Source organism: Peromyscus leucopus, chromosome 3 (genome assembly GCF_004664715.2).
Source record: "Peromyscus leucopus breed LL Stock chromosome 3, UCI_PerLeu_2.1, whole genome shotgun sequence".
NCBI classification, from domain to species: Eukaryota; Metazoa; Chordata; class Mammalia; order Rodentia; family Cricetidae; genus Peromyscus; species Peromyscus leucopus.
The window spans coordinates 38,769,873-38,788,937 of NC_051065.1; the positions used below are offsets into that span (position 1 = coordinate 38,769,873).

The 19,065-nt window shown below is 41.8% G+C and overlaps 1 protein-coding gene and 1 long non-coding RNA gene across 4 annotated transcripts; one reads left to right on the forward strand and one right to left on the reverse strand.

Moving 5' to 3' along the window:
• Positions 1–2,438: 2,438 nt before the first annotated feature.
• Pmpcb (peptidase, mitochondrial processing subunit beta) lies at positions 2,439–19,054 on the forward strand. 3 transcript variants are annotated; one of them, XM_037203570.1, is made up of 15 exons: positions 2,439–2,827; positions 2,985–3,054; positions 4,105–4,230; positions 4,618–4,758; positions 6,272–6,358; positions 6,721–6,850; positions 8,572–8,770; positions 9,215–9,294; positions 12,701–12,813; positions 14,354–14,497; positions 15,861–16,021; positions 18,294–18,379; positions 18,489–18,577; positions 18,720–18,795; positions 18,878–19,054. In XM_037203570.1, the coding sequence occupies exons 1-15, from the start codon at positions 2,454–2,456 to the stop codon at positions 18,940–18,942; spliced, it is 1,941 nt and encodes a 646-aa protein (XP_037059465.1). In that variant the 5' UTR covers positions 2,439–2,453; the 3' UTR covers positions 18,943–19,054. The 3 variants fall into 3 exon arrangements, with proteins under 3 accessions (XP_037059465.1, XP_037059466.1, XP_028746756.1); XM_037203571.1 differs by lacking the exon at positions 4,105–4,230; XM_028890923.2 differs by lacking the exons at positions 2,985–3,054; positions 4,105–4,230 and having other exon boundaries at positions 2,697–2,827.
• Positions 7,148–15,243, reverse strand: LOC119087582. Its single transcript, XR_005091048.1, has 2 exons — positions 14,944–15,243; positions 7,148–7,784 (listed from the first exon to the last, which is right to left on the reverse strand). It is a non-coding gene; the product is annotated as an uncharacterized LOC119087582 (long non-coding RNA).
• Positions 19,055–19,065: the final 11 nt, after the last annotated feature.

The following is a 19,065-nucleotide window of genomic DNA, read 5'->3' on the forward strand; positions in this document are numbered from 1 at the left end:
TCCACCTGCCTTTGCCTCCTCAGTGCTGGGATTAAAGGCATGCACCATCACTGCCCAGCTTACCGCTGAATTCTACTAACCTCTTAAAGGAGAGGTAACATCAATGTGCCTTAAACTAGTCAATAAAATATAGAAAGAGAAGGAACACTATCAGATGTATTGTATGAGCATTATCTTGGTGCTAAAACTGGCTTAGGACAAAAATAACAACAAAAATTATAGAAAAAATCCTTAATAAACATAAATGCAAAGTTTTCAAGAAAACACTGGCAAACTGAATTCAGGAACATGTTAAATCATATTCCATAACCAATTGGTTTCATCTCATAGATACCAGGATGTTTCAAATCTATAAATGTAATACCATATAAAGACAATAAATATGATGGAAATCACATTACCGTGTCAATAGACGAATCCCCTTCATGATGAAATATTTGGAGAAACTAGGAATAGAAGGAGCATACCTCAAAATTAATAGAGGCTATATACAATAAACCTATAGCTAACAATATACTAAATGGAGAAAAACTGAAAGCATTTCCTTTAAAATCAGAAATGCAGAGCAGGGAGATGGCTCAGTGGTTAACATATTTGCTATACAAGTGTGAGGACCAGAGTTCAAATTCCTAGAACCCAAGGAAATGCAGTGAAGCTTGGTGGCTGCCTGTTCTTCCAGCCTTGGAAGGCAGAGGCAGGGAATCTCCAGAACAAGTTGGCCCGAGAAGCCAGCCACATCAGTGAACTCAACAGACTCTGACTATATGAACAAGGTAGGAGAGCAGTCAATGATTGTTTGGAAGAAGTCTGGTGAAGACCCACCTCAACTCCTCTCCCCCATCTCTTTCCCTAAACCTGCCCCTTCAAAGCCTGCCAAACACAGCTCCTCCCCCAGAGAGGCTCAAGACCACTCCCACAGGGGATTTAAGTGGCATCTCGAAAACAGACACCCAGGAAGGCTTTACCCATTAAACCTGGGCTTTCCAATTTGGTCTGATTCAGTTTGCTGCATTGGCAGAGAGGCCTTCAGGAGGCCTAAAACTTATTAATGATGACCCCAAATTGTTTGGTTGAAACCTCCAGCTCACTCCTGCAGGGTCTGGGAAGCCCCATATCTATCTATCTATCTATCTATCTCTCTCTCTCTCTCTCTCTCTCTCTCTCTCTCTCTCTCTCTCTCCTGCATCCTTGGCGGCTCTGTGAGCTCCTCCCCTGAAGTCGCCTAAAGTACTGTTTTCGACCAGCTTGAGACACGTCATCACCCCTCCCCTACAGGCTATATAACCTCCCTGCTTTAGTTCTGGCACATGACCTCTCCTGCCTCCATCTCTGCAACTGGAGAACTCACCGGGAGTCGCTTTGCTCAAATAAACCTGTTCTTTTACTTTTTCAATTTGGCTTGATATGACTTACTAAATCAGTGGAGAAACGTTTTATCACAATACAGAAAATCTATTACCAAATGTCACCTTTGGGCCTCCACACATAAGCATGTGCTACACCCACACATGGACACATACGTCCTCCCACCAAAAATACGCATACCACACATACATAAAAATGGAAAAAGAATTGTAAATGAAAGTACAAATGCCCACTAAATATTTAAAATAAAAATGCTCACTACCCTTAGCTTTCGGAGGAATGCAAATCCAAGCCATGCTGAGAGGCGTCTGTTCTAGTTCCCTTTACTATTACTGCGATAAAGCAACCTGCAATTCCAGAGGGCTTGCGTCCATGGTGACACGCTGCATCACAACTTAGAAGCGGGGAGATGAAGAAGTGGACAGGCTACAGATCCTCAAGAGGCTGCCCCCAGTGGCACACTTCTACCTCGAGGCTCTACTATCAGAGCTTCCACAACCTCGTCAAACAGCAAGACCAGCTGGTGACCAACACTGTAAAATTAGCGTAGTAATAGTCTCTGCCTCACAGAAAAGAGCTTGCTGGGGGCCTGCAAGGTGGCTCAGCAGGTAAAGTGGCCACTTGCAGGGCTAGCCTGACCCTCTGAGTTTCACTAGCAGAATTCATGTAAAGGTTCTATCTATATGGAGATGATGGACTGCATAAAGTTTTCTTCTGACCTCCACGTGTGTGCAGTAGCATGCACTCACTCACTCCCCATAATAATAAATTAAATTAAAAATTTTAATTTAAAAAGTGCTTGCTAAGTCTAGTTTCATTAGTCTGTGGATAAGGAGGCGCTCAGGAACGTGAAAAGGTGAAGATTGTTAGGTAAAGCTCTAAGATGTACTGAGAGACTTGGAGGCAAACATTAAATCCTGCTAACAGAATGTAAGATTAGGTTTTTCAGGTGTGTCTCTTTCAGTAGCGACCTCGCCAGAGGTATTTCTAGGGATTGGGATAAACAAGGCTACAAACAGTAGTAACGGGACCAGCATGATTACATCCTTTCCTCACACTTCCTGTTCCTCCAGCAGTCCTTCTTTCCGATGAAGTCCAACCGCCTCAGGGACACAGGTTACATTCATTTTGTCACATGTGTGCCTTGTACATCGTTTCTACTGACCTTCCGATTCGGATTATTTGGTATGAACTGGAGCGGGAGCTGGGGGGAGGGATTGGAGGAACTAGGTCCCGAAGCAGCATCCTTCCAGGACAGCGTCAGAGGCTGTACTTCCCGTGGCTGCCACACGGTGGGGCCAGCCTCCTGCTGGGGGCCTGGAGTCACGACCCGGAAGTGCTTCTCCACTCCTCCCCAGCCGACATGGCGGCCGCCGCGGTGTGCCGATCGCTGTTGCCCGTGGCCCGACGGCGGCTCTGGGGGTTTGCCCGAAGGCTCCCAGTCCGCGGCGCCGCCGCTCAGGTAAGCCTCGCTCCGCCGCGCCCGGGCGGATCCCGCTGCGCTCTGGTAGGCCGGGCTCCGGATCCCGACCCCGGGGCGCGGGCCCACAGGCCGCAGAAGGGGGCGGGGCGGCTGCCGGGGTGGAGGACCGAGCACGCACTGACCGCAGGAAACTTAGTGTTTGCAGATTGGAGGACGTCAGTGAGGAATGCTACCCGTTTTTCTGCTTAAGACACGCTTCATCCTCAGTTGAGCAAAATTTTATCTCTGCGTTTTTATTTGAAAGCTCCCTTGCTCCAAAAGGTGTGTGTGTGTGTGTGTGTGTGTGTGTGTGTGTGTGTGTGTAAGGGGTGTGTGTAAGGGGTGTGTGTAAGGGGTGTGTGTGTGTTTATCGATGTTGTTGTAGTCGGGTTGTTCTCACCCAAGACGAGGAGACCAGGATGAATGTGAAGTTTTTATTTGAGCCACACCGACTGGACCTAGAGCATGCAGACTTGGGGACTACAAGTCTAAAGAGGCAGCAGAGCCCACAGGTTTGGTACATCTCATTGGCAGCTGTGATGTCTGTTAGCAATCATGACAGGGTATGAACTTTTTTTTTAAACCTGAGACAAGGTTTCTCTGTGTAACCAACTGCCCTGGCTGACCTGGTTAGAACTCACTCTGTAGACCAGGCTGGCCTTGAACTCACAGAGATCCACCTGCCTCTGCCTCCCAAGTGCTGGGATTAAAGGCGTGCGCCACCATCACCTGGCCCAGGATATGAACTTTTAATCAGAATAGGGCTCACATGTCACCATGGTATTTGTTTGATCAGGGAGCAGAAGCAGGACAATGCAGGTTAGCAAAAGTTCCTTAAGTACCTGTCTTAGGGTTTCTATCGTGACGAAACACTGTAACCATGGCAACTCTTAAAAAAGGAAAACATTATTTGGGGCAGGTTTACAGTTCAGAGATTCAGTCCATTATCGTCATGGCCGGGAGCAAGGTGGTATGCAGGCAGACATGGTGCTGGGGAAGGAGCTGACAGTCTACATCTGCATCCGCAGGCAACAGGAAAAGAGAGACACTGGGCCTGGCCTGAGCAGTTGAAACGTCAAGGCCCACCCCCAGTATAGACTTGCTCCAACGAGGCCACACCTCCTAAGAGTTCCTCTTCCTGGTGACCAAGCTTTCAAGTCTGAGCCTATGGGGCCATTCCTGTTCAAACCACTACAGTACATGCCTGCTGATTAAGCTGACCTCGTTATTTGGGTCAGGATTTAGCAAATATGTTTTTCTTATTTCACCATGAAAAGAAAAAGCGGCTGAAAGGTGAAGCGTCTACAGTCAAACCAGTTGGCAAAGTGTACTCAGGACATCTTCCTGTGTCTGTCCGGTGTCTACCCACATTTCCTTTTGTGAAGTCATTTTTATATGTTTATGTGAGTTTCTTTTTTTGATAGTGAATGTGAAACATTGAATCGGGTCTGTGTCTGGGTAATGGTAGTAACTGCTCATGTTCCTGGAGAGAAGGGCATGTTTTCAGTAGTATTGCTTGTTTGAGAGAGCAGTTGGTTAAGTTAAGGAACATTTCCTAGGCTAGCGGTGGATCCCAGTGGAACCAAAGCTGAGAGAGGTTTGTTTTGTTGAGAACTGGGGCCTCATTCTCCATGCTCTATGCCCCCCCCTCCACCCCTGGACACACACACACTTGCACCCTTGCGCAGTCTAGGAAGGTGTCTTACGGGATGAGTCTGAGGTTTTTTTCTGACTGACATTGAATACTGGAGTAGTAATGTTTGCTGTCTTCCTCCCACTGTGCCCACCAGCCATTGTGTTTTGGAGGGAGCAGACTAAGAAGTACACAGGCTGCTACACAAGTTGTTTTGAATGTTCCTGAGACTCGAGTAACATGTTTGGAAAATGGACTCAGAGTAGCTTCGGAAAACTCTGGGCTCTCAACGTGCACAGTAAGTGACTGCAACTGCTTTTAGTCATGTTGTTGCCTCATTGGGGAGGGAGCAGACCCAGCCACAGCTCTTTGGTTGGCCAGAGGTTGGTTGATTATTTTGCCTTGGCAAGTTTCTCTGAGCTGGACCCTTTAGGTGCATATGAACCTCTCTCACTGTTTACATCTGTTTTTATTGACAGAGCATATTTGTGGGGTTAGTCCACTTTTGCATATACAGGACTGTACCAGGCTTTTTCTTTTGGGGTGACCAGCCAGCTCCCAAATCATGACACAGACTTACTAGTTTTGAATGCTCAGCCTAGCTTACTTAGGCACGTTTCTGACTAGCTCTTTTAACTTAAATTAACCTGTTTGTCTTTGCCTACCTTTTGCCTCGGGGCTTATTCCCTTCCTTACGTCTGTACGTCTCACTCTCATGCTTCTCTGTGCTTGGCTGGCATCTGCCTGGCTTCTTGCCTCAGGCATGTCCCTCATTTTCGCCTCCTCCTTCTCTCGTTCTTCTCGTTCTTCTTAGCCTACATTTCTCCTATTTTCTGCCACTAGCCCCCCCTTATCCTTTCTCTGCCGAGCTAATGGCTGTTCAGCTCTTTATTAGACGAATCAGGTGCCTTAGGCAGGCAAGGTGAAACAGATGCAACACATCTTTAAGTGATTAAACAAATGCAACATAAACAAAAGTAACACATCTTTACATAGATAAAGTGATATTCTGCAGCCTATACAAATGTAACACATCTTTGTCTAGTTAAAATAATATTCCACAACACAGTACTTAAAACTCATCTCACATATTTTACTGACAAGTTCAGAGGAGTTAAATGGTTGTGTCTGACATTATAAAGCTTATACATGAATTTTAATCTGACTTTCTGACAATTCCTGATGTTGTTTATGCCATAGTTATTAATTGGATGTACTAATGAGCTATGTTAAGAATTTGAGTCCAATGTCTGTTTGTTTATTTGCTTAGTTGGTTGGTTAGTGTTGGTTAGTTTTTCCAGGCATGGTTTTTCTGTGTAGCTAAGGACCAGACTGGCCTTGAACTCAGAGATCTGCTTGCCTCTGCCTCCTGAGTGCTGGCATTAAAGGTGTGTGCACCACTGTCCCATGTTTGTAACAGTTGCCAGTAGAATGGTGGTGAAAATTTCTAGTCCCACATTATATGAATGAACTGTCAGTTCATTTGTGGTCAGAGGAAACTTAAGTGGAAGATTGGAAAACATTTGCCAGAAAAAGCAATGACATTAACTTCTGTCTCCAAAAACCTAATTTTTTTATTTTTAGTAACATGTGTCTGTGTATGGGAATGCACGTGTGAGTGCAGGTGCCTAAAGAGGCCGGAAGAGGGTCTCATATACTGTGGAGCTGGAGTTAATAGATGGCTGTGAACTGCCTAACTGGGTGCTGGGAACCAAACTCAGATCCTTTGTTAGAACAGTGAATGTTATTAACTACTGAGCCATCTCTCCAGCTGCAGGGAATTTGCCTAATTATTCTTTGATTTCATTAAGGTTGGGCTGTGGATTGATGCTGGAAGTCGATATGAAAATGAGAAGAATAATGGAACAGCTCACTTTCTGGAGCATATGGCTTTCAAGGCAAGTTGTGAGACTTTACTAAAATGCATTCTGTATGAAAGGAAGTAAGCATACAATACTGTATTTTAAGGACAGGAACTATTTCAATAACATTCCATGTGCTGTTTTTATTTTTCTAGTGTTGTTTCTGAAATAATTACTGATAATTGCTTTCTAACTTTGAAAGAAGGGTTCTCCCTTGGGATACAGGGATGCAAAAGCTATCTTTAATGGCTATTTTTTGAAACCTGATATAGTTTACAAACTTGTCCTTGCATGACTGGCATTGGCCTTTGTCGTATATTTATTGTCTAATGTGTTTAGAATAGATGAAGGATAGAAGGGAAGTGTCATAATGGTATTTTTTTTCCCTTTATTTCAAGGGCACCAAAAAGAGGTCCCAGTTAGACCTTGAACTTGAGATTGAAAATATGGGTGCTCATCTTAACGCCTATACCTCCAGAGAACAGACCGTGTACTATGCCAAAGCTTTCTCTAAAGATTTGCCAAGAGGTATTGTTATCCATACGGCAAAAAATATAGTTTCCATGAGGGTTTAGATATAATTTAGCATTGTGGTTTTTGTGTGTCTATTATAAAAAAGAACCCAGAGGGTGTCTGCTCTTATTTATCCTCCAAATACAGACTGAGTATGTGTACAAGAAGGACTCTGCCTGACCTCAACAGAGTTCTTCCGAGTCTCGCCTGCGAAGTGCAATATTTTCAATCACTTTCATTCCTAGTTTAATACAAAACTATGGCTCCTGAGCAAGATTAACAAATGTTTACTTATACGATGATTATTCATGGTTATCTTAGCAAAATAGAAAATTTTATTTTGTAAAAATAAAACATTTGTTTTGACATGATAGCACAGCCTTTTGTATGGTGCTTTGAATATGTTAATCACACAAAACATTTTTCCAGTGGAAGAATTAAAAACAAAATAGCATTCCAGAGCTATTTAATGAAATCATTAACTTTTATGGTTGCACAGTTGTAATCGATTTTATTACTCTAAACTCTCAGTTATTGTAGAGTTTGTCACTGTCACTTGAGTGGTCATCTACACAAGTTCTCTTTGTGCTGTTCGTAGCCAGTGATCGGCATCAGTTGCTCACCCAGATTTGTCTGGACTGCTGGTGAGCAGGTTTCATGGCTGCTCCTGTCTGCACTGGGTGATAGGTGCTCTTGGCTTTTTAAATGTGGGTCTGGGAGGATTGAACTCAGGTCCAGATGGGTGTGTGGCAAGCATGTTGTTGTTGAGCATCTCCACCACTGCCAGCTCCTATCTGGGTTTTATTGGGAATTATACAAAATGAAAAGAGTTTCATGGTAATTTCCCCCATTTCATGATCATCTCAGTATGAGCTTTCTCCAACAGCCTGTTTTATTCTGTTCGTCATATTTGAAGTTAATTGGTTCAGACAAGGCCCCATAAAGTGAACTGAAACAAGAAAGAGAAATTTACATTAGAACAAAGCAATGAAACTTAGGGTTATAAGTTTATTTTACCATTAATAAAAATCTATATTGCTATAGCAAGGAGGGTATCTTTTTTTTTTTTTTTTTTTTGAGATGTAATTTTTCCCATAAAGTTCACTTCACCTTTGGCTTTTTACCAAGTGAGGACCTGAGCAGACACAGTTCTGTAAGCAGCTCCTGAGGGCAGATTTTGTGTTATAGTAATTTTTTTCTTTGTTACATTACAGCTTCATTGCTATGTGAATATGGTAGAAGTGTTTCTACCCATGTATCTATGTGCATACCTGTTTTCTCTCTAACAGATCATTTTCTATTTCATACTCTTTTGGGGGGTGAGGGGCGGTTTCGAAATCAGGGTTTCTCTGTGTAGTGTTGACTTATCTGGACCTCAAACTCACAGAGGTCGCCTGCCTCTGCCTCCTGAGTGCTGGAATTAAAGGCGTGCGCTGCCGCCGCCGCCACCGCCACCACCACCTCCAGGCTGTTTTATACTTTTTGTTTAGAATCATCTGTATTAACTGGCAGATTTCTGTGGATGTCTTACCTAGAATTGATATAAAGTGGTAACATTTAGGATTTTTCCCAAGGTCTTCTGTACTACAGAGTTTCTGTTCCACATTCATTTTAATGTGCTAATTAGGCGAGTATTCTAATTAATCATACTGAATAATGATTAGTGTCGTGGTTTCTGATGCTGGTTTAAGAGGTTTTAATCCTTGTGTTTCTTCCATTGTTTTCATTTCAATTAGCTGTAGAAATTCTTGCTGATATAATTCAGAACAGCACATTGGGAGAAGCAGAGATTGAACGTGAACGAGGAGTAATCCTTAGAGAGATGCAGGAGGTTGAAACCAACTTGCAAGAAGTTGTTTTTGACTATCTTCATGCCACAGCATATCAGAACACTGCCCTTGGGCGGACAATCCTGGGACCAACTGAAAATATCAAGTCGGTATAGTTCTCACTTGAAAATTTTGCACAAAAATTATGACATATACAAACTCAAAATGCATGTTTCAGAGAGTCATTTTTACCATGATAATTTAAAATTGTGGCTGGTTATACTGTAATGATACTCATAGAAACTTGGGAACTAGACAAGTAATGTTGGTCAATGTCTTTCATGATACAAAAGGCAGAATTTTTTGCTACTTGTAGCCTCTATTTGTGACTGCTTTCAGCATTTAGAATGCCTTTAGGTTCTATTCATTTTAGATATATTGTGTGAGGGTCCATGCTTTTGATTTCCTTTCAAAGTTGCTTTACTTTCAGGTGTGGTGGCCTGTGAGACAGGAAGATTGCTGTGAGTTCTAGGTCAGCCTAGGCTGCAGAATGAGACCCTGTCTATAACAGAGTGAAACAAGGAAATCTCATTACTTACTCTGTTTCCAGATCTATAAATCGGAAGGACTTAGTGGATTATATAACCACACATTATAAAGGACCAAGAATCGTGCTGGCTGCTGCTGGAGGTTAGTCAAGTTTTTCTGACTGTGTTAGACATGGTTGTGGGATGGATCCTTGTGGGACACACGCATCCTGAAAGTGTTTAAGTGTGTGTATTAGGAGAATGAGGAGCACTGGACCAGACTCCCTCTGTTTTCTTTGTAGTAGGTTTCATTTACAGAAAGCTTAATGATCCATTCAGTACCTGAGTGTACATACACAGTGGAATTTTCTTAGAAGACAAAGGCTAATGGATGAAATGGGAGACAGTTAACTTGGAAGATAGTGTTGTATAATTAGAGTCTTGAGATTTTTTAGTTGAGAAATAGCTTCATCCTTGGTCAAACCTGGAAGGGATGTATCTACTTATGTGCTTAGTCATTCACTCAGTAAACCAACTAGTCCTGCAGAGGGAGCCAGCCATGAGAGTGTGTAATGTGAGTCAAAACATGGGTGGTGTCGGACTTCCTCAGGGACATGTGAAGTCTGTAAATTTAAGACAGTTCACTTGAGCCGGGCGTTGGTGGCGCACGCCTTTAATCCCAGCACTCGGGAGGCAGAGCCAGGAGGATCTCTGTGAGTTCGAGGCCAGCCTGGGCTACCAAGTGAGCTCCAGGAAAGGCGCAAAGCTACACAGAGAAACCCTGCCTCGAAAAACCAAAAAAAAAAAAAAAATCACTTGAGATTCTGCTAGATTTCCTGGCAGCCTGAATTTGGGGGTGCAATCATTTTAATTGATTTACCCTTTTTCAATATTGGAGTACATTGAAGACATTAATTTTGTGTGTGTGTGTGTGTGTGTGTGTGAGAGAGAGAGAGAGAGAGAGAATTTAACTTCTCTTTTTAGGAAATACCACAAATTAAAATGAGTTGATCTAATCGACTTTTGAGTTACATGTGTGGGCACTGGAGATAAAGGTGAGGTGGGTACTGCCCTCAGTCATTGTGTGCACACTGTCTCTAAAATGGCTGGCATGCACAGGGCTGAGGTGCTAGGACCTGCCCTGGACAGTTGGGGCTTTATTAACAGCATATGGATACAAATTTTATTTGGTCCATAGGTTCATTTGGACATTGCCGAAGTTGGAAGATCCTAAAGTTAATGGTGTGTCCTAGACTGTTAGCATTTTGTCTTACTAAGTCATACATTTTTTGTTGTTTTGAAACAGACTTGCTATGTTGCCAGATTGGCCTTGCACTTGAAGCCATCCTCCTGCCTCAGTCTTCTAAGTGCTGGTACAGCTGAATTCACCATGCCTGATGATTTATAAATGTTGTAACTTATAAGTGTTTGTGTTTTAAATGCAATAGGCCAGTTTAAGCCTCTCTTGACCTTTTCTGATTTCTTGTCTCCGCTTCTATTTAGTCCTTAATCATCAGAAATAACAGCTGTAATATACCAAATACATGTTCTCATCTCTACCTCCTCAAAAACAATTATAGGTCCCTTGCCTTTTAGTTTGAGCTGTTAGAGTAGGAGCTGTACATCTGGCTTGTTTAATCAAGACAGTTACTAGTTCTAAAGGCAAAAAAATGATGGGCGAGATGGTCAGGTATGAGGACTGTGTTTCGTGGTTTCTCACTGTTCCTGGCATCCTTATCCTGCCATGATTTTGTGTTCTTACCCTCTGGATTGATATCCAAGGTAACTTTCTTACATGGCAATTCAAAAAACTGTACTGTCTTACTGCCATGTTTTACATCACCGGTTTTTTTTGTTTGTTTGTTTGTTTTTTTGAGATAGGGTTTCACTCTACTCCAGGCTGGCCTCGAACTCAGAGATCGGCCTGCCTCTGCCTTCAAAGTGCTGGAATTAAAGATGTGTACATTGCTGCTTGGCTACATCACAGATTTATTTGGATACTGGGTATAAGCTGTGTTAATAGGTTTTCATTTAGAAAAATCTTTTTTAATTTGTTTTTATGGGGGTGGGAGAGATTGCTCAGTGGTTAAGAGCACTGACTGCTCTTCCAGCGGACTCAGATTCAATTCCCAATACCCACATGGCAGCTTACAACTGTCTGTAACTCCAGTTCCAAGGGTCCTGACATCCTCACACAGAAATATATGCAGGCAAAACACCAATGCACATAAAATAAAAATAAATTATTAAAAAATTGTCTTTCTTGCCAGGCGGTGGTGGTGCACGCCTTTAATCCCAGCACTCAGGAGGCAGAGCCAGGCAGATCTCTGTGAGTTCGAGGCCAGCCTGGGCTACCAAGTGAGCTCCAGGAAAGGCGCCAAGCTACACAGAGAAACCCTGTCTCGAAAAACCAAAAAAAAAAAAAAAAAAAAATTGTCTTTCTGTGTGTGTTTTGCTTGCATATGTGCATGTACCTAATGCCTGCAGAGGTCAGAAGAAGGCATTGGATCACCTGGATCTGGAGTTCCAGATGCTTGGGAGCCGTCATGTGGGTCCTCTGGAAGAGCAGCCAGTGCTCTTATTCTCTGAGCCATCTCTCCAGCCCCCATTTAAATAAATCTTAATGGTAATATCTTTAAAGCCTTTGCATATGCCTAGGTATGTGGCACATACTTAGAATTCCAGCGTTCTAGAGGCTGAGGCAGGAGGATTACAAGATCAAGGCCAGCCTGGGCTGCATAGCCAGGCTTGTCTCAAATACATAATCACAATGTCTAGAATTTTAAGCTGATGCTTGTGTTCTAGGACTTTACTGACTGCCCATGTTTGGGTCCCATGTTGAGATAATAAGGAATTCCTTATAGTAAGTGATTCCTCTGAGGTTTGGATGTCAAGCCATGAACATATGGGAAAATAGGAATGTGTTCAAAATTCAGAATTGGTTTTGGATCCAGAGTTCTGGCGGCAGAACTCTGAGAATGAAGCACATCTATATATCCAACTCGTAAAGACTGAGCCATACTTCTGTTCCTGCCTACTTAAAGGAAACTTACGAAATGGATGTTCTACTAGAGTACACACTGAACTCTTATAACTTAACATGATTTTCTATAGAAATTGGGTTTTTTGAGAGTTGAAATTTTTAAAAATGTGATGAAAATTACAATTTCTCACTCTCTTGAACTGGCTTGGTGTTCTTTGCCCAGAGATTTGTACTCCTGGAAACTTATATGAAGTTGTAATGCCTAGAAAACTCACAGAAACCAATAAAAAAAATCCTAGCAGAACAAAAGAAGAAGAAGAAAGTGGGGTTTTCAGACTTGTCTTCTTTCCTTTATCTCTGAGTACATGTGTATGTTGAACACCAGCTGCTCAGGGAAAGCTTTGCAGCCCAGATCTTACAAACTAAGGAAAGTGGTCACTTTAAATGAACGCAAGTTCTTCGTGTGTAATGTACTTCACATTCTTCTATGTCAATCTTACTGTAAAGCATACTGCTGGCCGTTGACTATCTTGAGTTGATTGTATTGCTGTTAGATAATGTAAGAAAATAATTTTCTTCAATTTAGGTGTTTGCCATGACGAACTGCTTGAGCTCGCAAAGTATCATTTTGGTGACTCTTTGGGCACACACAAAGGAGAAATACCAGCTCTGCCTCCCTGCAAATTCACTGGAAGTGAGGTAGGGCAAGCTCTTACTTAGAATTTGGCTTCTGGAAGTCTTTTATGTTATACTTAAAATGAGGATATAGGGCCTGAAGACGCGGCTCAACAGTTTGAGCATGCTTGCTGCACTTGTAGAGGACCATAGTTTACCTTATTGCGCAGCTCACAGCCACCCGTAACTTCAGTTCCAGGGAAGCTGACACCCTCTTTTGGTCTCTCTGGTCTCCAAAACACACACACACACACATTAAAAATCTTAAAAAAAAAAATAGGAGTGTATAAAAATCTGTTTCAGGCTGGAGAGTTAGCTCAAAGGTGCTGGCTGCCCAGCTGGTAACCTAAGTTTGATCTTGAGTTCAATCCTTAGGACTCACATGGTAGAAAGAGAGAACATATTCCCATGGATTATCTTCTGACCTCAACATACTGCCCATCCTCCCCACACCAAATAAAATGTAAACTTTTTTTTTAATGTGTGTATTTCTAGTAGGAAAAAGTGTAAACTGAAATACAAGAAGGGAAAAGGATGGACTCATTTGATTACCTTCCTGTTCCATATTAGTGACTTGCTTTTCTTTCCTGAGGAGGCGGGGTCTAAGAGTAGTGTATACACTTGCTCATTTTGTGTTTTTCTTTTGCACAGTGCATATTTATATGTGCCGGGGTATAAATGCAACTTTGTAATAAAAAAGATTGAATTTTGACTTTTGCTTTGGGTGTGTTCTTGGCTTCATTTCTGCCCAAGTATAGTTATGGAGATTGCTATCAAAGCCAGAACTTGCAGAGGATCTACTTCTTAGCTACAGTGTTATGCATCCAGCCTAGTTTGCCACATTATGATGTTCACAGTAGTATGTGGAAAGAGGTCTGATGTTGGCAGTTACAGATTTGTACCATTAGTGCTGATTTAAATTGGATTAAAAATCATATTAGTAGATATAAAATAATAGTGAAATAAGGCAACTCCTTTTGGCCAGGTGGTACTTCAAATGAAATGTTCTGGTGAAAGAAACTATTCTGTAACTTAAATAGTTAAATTTTATTTAACTAGTTATCTGTAGCAGGCTTTCTCTGAGTCTCCAACCAGCTCCCAAATAAAGACACGGAGACTTACAATATTAGTTATGAATGCTCGGCCTTATCCTATGCATGTCCCACTAGCTCTTATAACTTAAATGAACCTGTTTCTCTTCATCTATGTTTTGCCCTTGGGCTTTTTACCTTTCTCTCATTCTGTATGTCCTGCTTTCACTGCTTCTTCTATGTCTGGTTGGCGGCTGCCTGGCTGACTGGCCAGTCCCCGGTGTCTCGCTCTTTTTCTCCCTTGTTCTCTTCTCTTGAGCCTAGATTCCTTCCTCCTTATTCTCTCTGCTCGCCAGCACTGCCTATCTCTCTACTGCCTAGCTATTGGCCATTTAGCTTTTTATTAAACCAATCAGGAGCCTTAGGCAAGCAACACACCTTTACATTATTAAAGAAATCTAAGAAACAAATGTAACACATCTCTACATAGTTAAAGTAATATTCCACAAGTTATTTTGCTTATTCCTACCTAGATTCGAGTGAGGGATGACAAGATGCCTTTGGCACACCTTGCAATAGCTGTTGAAGCAGTTGGTTGGGCACATCCAGACACAATCTGTCTCATGGTTGCAAACACACTGATTGGCAACTGGGATCGCTCTTTCGGAGGAGGAATGGTAAGTGACTTTTGAAGTCACTTTTCATGATAAATGGAAGATTGTCATGTTTTTCTAAATGTAAGTTCCTTGGGCTGGAGAGATGGCTCAGCCGTTAAAGGCTAGGCTCACAACCAAAAATCTAAATGTAAGTTCCTTCTAAGACTGCCCATTTTTGAAATGGCAAAAATAGGTTACTAGTACCATGACTTTGACTTAAATATTAATTTATCTTGGATTGCACCTGAGCCAGGAAAAAAAGTCTTGTCATACTGTTTGTAAGTGGGACAGTTGATGAAATAAGGGGAGAATAGTTCATTTTTACTGTTACAGTAGTAGTATTAGGTTCTGCGGTAACCACAGTCGTTAATATATCCGTGTCAATGTTAATGTCCTAACTTTCTGGGAAACTCTACTTTCATTAGTACACACTGAAGAATACAGAGGCAAAGAAATCTATAGCTAACCTGAAATTGTTGAGCCTTTATAAAGTTTAGCTTGTAGTTCAGTGGTGTGCTTTCCTCACATGCTTGAGCCCTAGGTTCAATCACAGACAAAACAAGGATCAACATGTCTAAAGAAAGCAGACATGGTAAAATGTTGTTAAAGAGGTAGAAGCGACAGGCATCTTTGTACTATTTTTACAACTTTTCTAAAAACATTTAAATATCAAAATACAGTATATAGATTTGTTTAAAAGATCCAAAATACAGCCGGGCGGTGGTAGCGCACGCCTTTAATCCCAGCACTCGGGAGGCAGAGGCAGGCGGATCTCTGTGAGTTCGAGGCCAGCCTGGGCTACCAAGTGAGTACCAGGAAAGGTGCAAAGCTACACAGAGAAACCCTGTCTCAAAAAATCAAAAAAAAAAAAAAAAAAAAAAAAGATCCAAAATACATTTCATGTGAATATCTTAGATTTCAGTACAGTATCACTTCAGTATGTGTAATCAGAGCCTCACATGGCCAAGGAACAGCACTGTATTCTTACGAATAGTGCAGCTTCTAAACCAGTTGCAAGAACTCATTGTTTTTATACTCTATATTGAGCCAGATAAGCGTAATACCTCCTTGAAATTGCAAAGCTATTGTTGAGGTGTTGCTGGATGAAACTGGCACCTTGAGCAGAGCACAGTGGTACATGCCTTTAATCCCAGCACTCAGGAGGAAAACACCAGTGGGTCTCTAAGCTTGAGGCTAACCTGATCTACACAGTGTGTTCTAAGCCAGCCAGGGCTACGTAATGAGACCTTGTCTCTAAAAACAACCCCCAAACTGTTAACCAAGTAGGGTTAGCACTCACTAACAGCCACAGAACTCATTTCTTTGTGGGGACTTGGATCCATGTGCCCAGTTTATAAACCAAGTTGGATTGTTTCCTTTACAGAATTTATCTAGCAAGCTAGCCCAGCTCACTTGTCATGGCAGTCTCTGCCACAGCTTCCAGTCCTTCAACACTTCCTACACAGACACAGGACTATGGGGGCTCTATATGGTTTGTGAACAAGCCACCGTTGCTGACATGCTGCATGTTGTGCAAAAAGAATGGTGAGAAAACTCCTTTAAATAGTTTTACCAGAATTTATTATTTTAGGCCAGTTTCCTAATGGTGGTACATCACAGCCCAAGAAGAACCAGCTTCCAGGCTGCAGACAGGGCTCCAAGGAAAGTCCACAGAGTAGCAAAACTTAGACTTTTTTATCAGAGGGGGTTAGGGAAAAATAATGTCACTCTCTTGGTTTCATTTCTTATTCTCTCATCTTGTTCTCTTATTGCTCCATTGTTCCCTTCCTCTCCACCACTTCAATCCTCTCACAGAACCTCTTACAGCTAGGTACTATATATCTTGTAATATCTGCTTAGCTGGGCACTATCCACAAAACTAATCACCAAAATGAGTGTACTTTCTGTCCTGTGTATAACTTCTAATTATCCAAGAACACCTGCAGCCCTCATTAGGCGCTACAGAGTCATAATTTTCTGTAGCCTTGACTAGTCAGAATTTATTTTCTCAAACTGAGGTCAGGAATGGGTGCAAGGACTTAATCATTTGCCAGCTAGCAATAATTAGGCTGTTTTTGTATTTATGACCTAGCCAGACAGTACAGCTGTGTGTCCTTGTAAAATAAAAGTTGGAAACATTTATCTAAAAAACCATTAACAGCTGGGCGGTAGTGGCTCATGCCTTTAATCCCAGCACTCAGGAAGCAGAGCCAGGCAGATCTCTGTGAGTTTGAGGCTAGCCTGGTCTACAAAGCGAGTTCTAGGACAGGCTCCAAAGCTACAGAGAAACCCTGTCTCGAACCCCCCCCCCAAAAAAAAAAAAAACAAAAACCATTAGCAAGGCATCTGGTCTAATCTAAAGCTCTTTGAAGCTTTATATCAGTTAATAATCTTGGCAGCAGGAGAAATTCAACTATTTTCCTATGTCAGCCTGAGCTATGATCTAAAGCAGGTCCTAAGTGTCTCACAGTCCTTGTGGAACAATAGGCCTTAGTTATGAAACATATCCTAGTAGTATTTTTATTCATCAAAACTGTGTCAACAGACACAATACAGCTTAAGGAGAAATCATCTTTCTGACAATTCCCAGTTAAATGCACAGTAAATTGAGATGTAATCTTGAGATGGACACACTACAATACAGGCAATGGGGGACTCCCCACCATATACATTGTAGCAGCAAGCATGCAGGGACACAACAGAAGCAAAATACATTCTGGAGGCTGTATTCTCCCAAGCCTTGCTTAAGCGAGACATACCCATCAGAACTTTTCTTCTGGTGGGCTCACACCTGAACTTCAGTTGCCACGTGCTGTTCTTCTGACCCATCTATTGGCTACCAGCAGTGTTAACTTTAGCTTTTAAAGTCGTGGTTGTAATGTTTTTAAGAACAGATATTTCTTTGAAACCACATGTGAAGCTGATTATACTAAAAAATATTTATAAGTCAACTAGAAATTCAGAAAACATCTCTAAAAAGTGTGAGGGGTGGAAACGTAGCTCAGTGGTAGACCACTTGCTTAGCATGCCCAGAACACTGGTTTGAACCCCTATAGTACTTCCCCCCAAAAAAGGAAAGGCAAGTTAGGAAAGTGAATGTTAACTTAGCATCACCTAGAGCAGTGGTTCTCACCCTCCCTAACACTGCGACCCTTTATTACAGTTCCTTGTGTTGTGCCGACCCCAGTCATAACATTTTTTTTCATTGCTACTTCGTAACTAATTTTGCTAGTTATAAATCATAATGTAAATATCTGGTATGTGATCCACAGGTTGAGAACCTCTGACCAAAAGGGTTAGTAAGCCAAGGCAGAAAAATCTGCAGTGCTTCCTAGAAATGTTTCCTTCATTATTAAGGGCCTTAAATCTCTAACTTTAGTTAACTGGCACGTATTTGATTCTTAACTTAAATACTGGGCTGTCAGACTCAGCTGATTGTCTTGAGAAACCAAGGGTGACCCATTGACATTTCTCTCCCTTAGTTTATGTATCTTAACTTCACAGAGGGGTATTTGTGAGGCCTCAAGAAGACTGTTTTCACAATGTGGTCATTCTGTTTTTACATTGTATTACTGTGTCTGCTAATTAGCAATTAGACAAAGTTAGAATTTTTGAGATGTTAATGGTACTTGGAAAAATAACTAGTATTTTAGCTTTAGTTTTAGTATTAGTAATTTCAGCTTTTTACTCAATTGAAATGTAATCCTTTGTATGTTGTGGTATAAGATATCAAATACACCGTCTTGCTCTCTAGGTCATTAAGTTAGATCTAATAACATTTTCCAGGTACTTATGGCCATTTCCAAATGTGTTTTAGGATGCGACTCTGTACAAGTGTTACTGAGAGTGAAGTAGCACGAGCAAGAAATCTTCTGAAAACAAACATGTTGCTGCAGCTTGATGGTAAGCCTTTAGAAGACAGGCTGGGAGGTGCTCAGCGGTCAGGCCCGGCTTTGACTTTGTCTTCATGGCCGATGTCTACCTGGGTACTTAGACTTCCTTCTCTAAACAGGCTCAACTCCAATTTGTGAAGACATTGGTAGGCAGATGCTATGCTATAATAGGAGAATTCCCATCCCTGAGCTTGAAGCAAGAATTGATGTAAGTAATCCTTAGGTTTTGGGTGAAAGGGTCAGTTACAAAGGCTCAGGTTACCTAACTCTTGATTCAGTTTAGAAAAGTCACGCATGTAGAATCTGTCTTCACTCCAAAAGTCCTGACGATAGTGTCACCCCTGTCTCAGGCTGTGAATGCGGAGATGGTTCGAGAAGTATGTACCAAGTACATTTATGACAAAAGCCCAGCTATTGCTGCCCTCGGTAAGCCTGGCTCCTCTCCTTGTGTACACACTTGGCTAAGGACTTGGAACTCTGCTCTCACTGTCTTCTTTTGTATCCACAGGTCCTATTGAGCGGTTACCAGATTTTAACCAGATTTGTAATAACATGCGCTGGACTCGTGACTAATTTTTGTGATCAAATATTCTGCACATATATCTGTTTATAAAACTGGAGATCTTGAAGTTTTAAAAAGCTGTCAGTCTTCAAATGAAATAAATAAAAATGTATTTGGAAATTCTGCAATAGTCT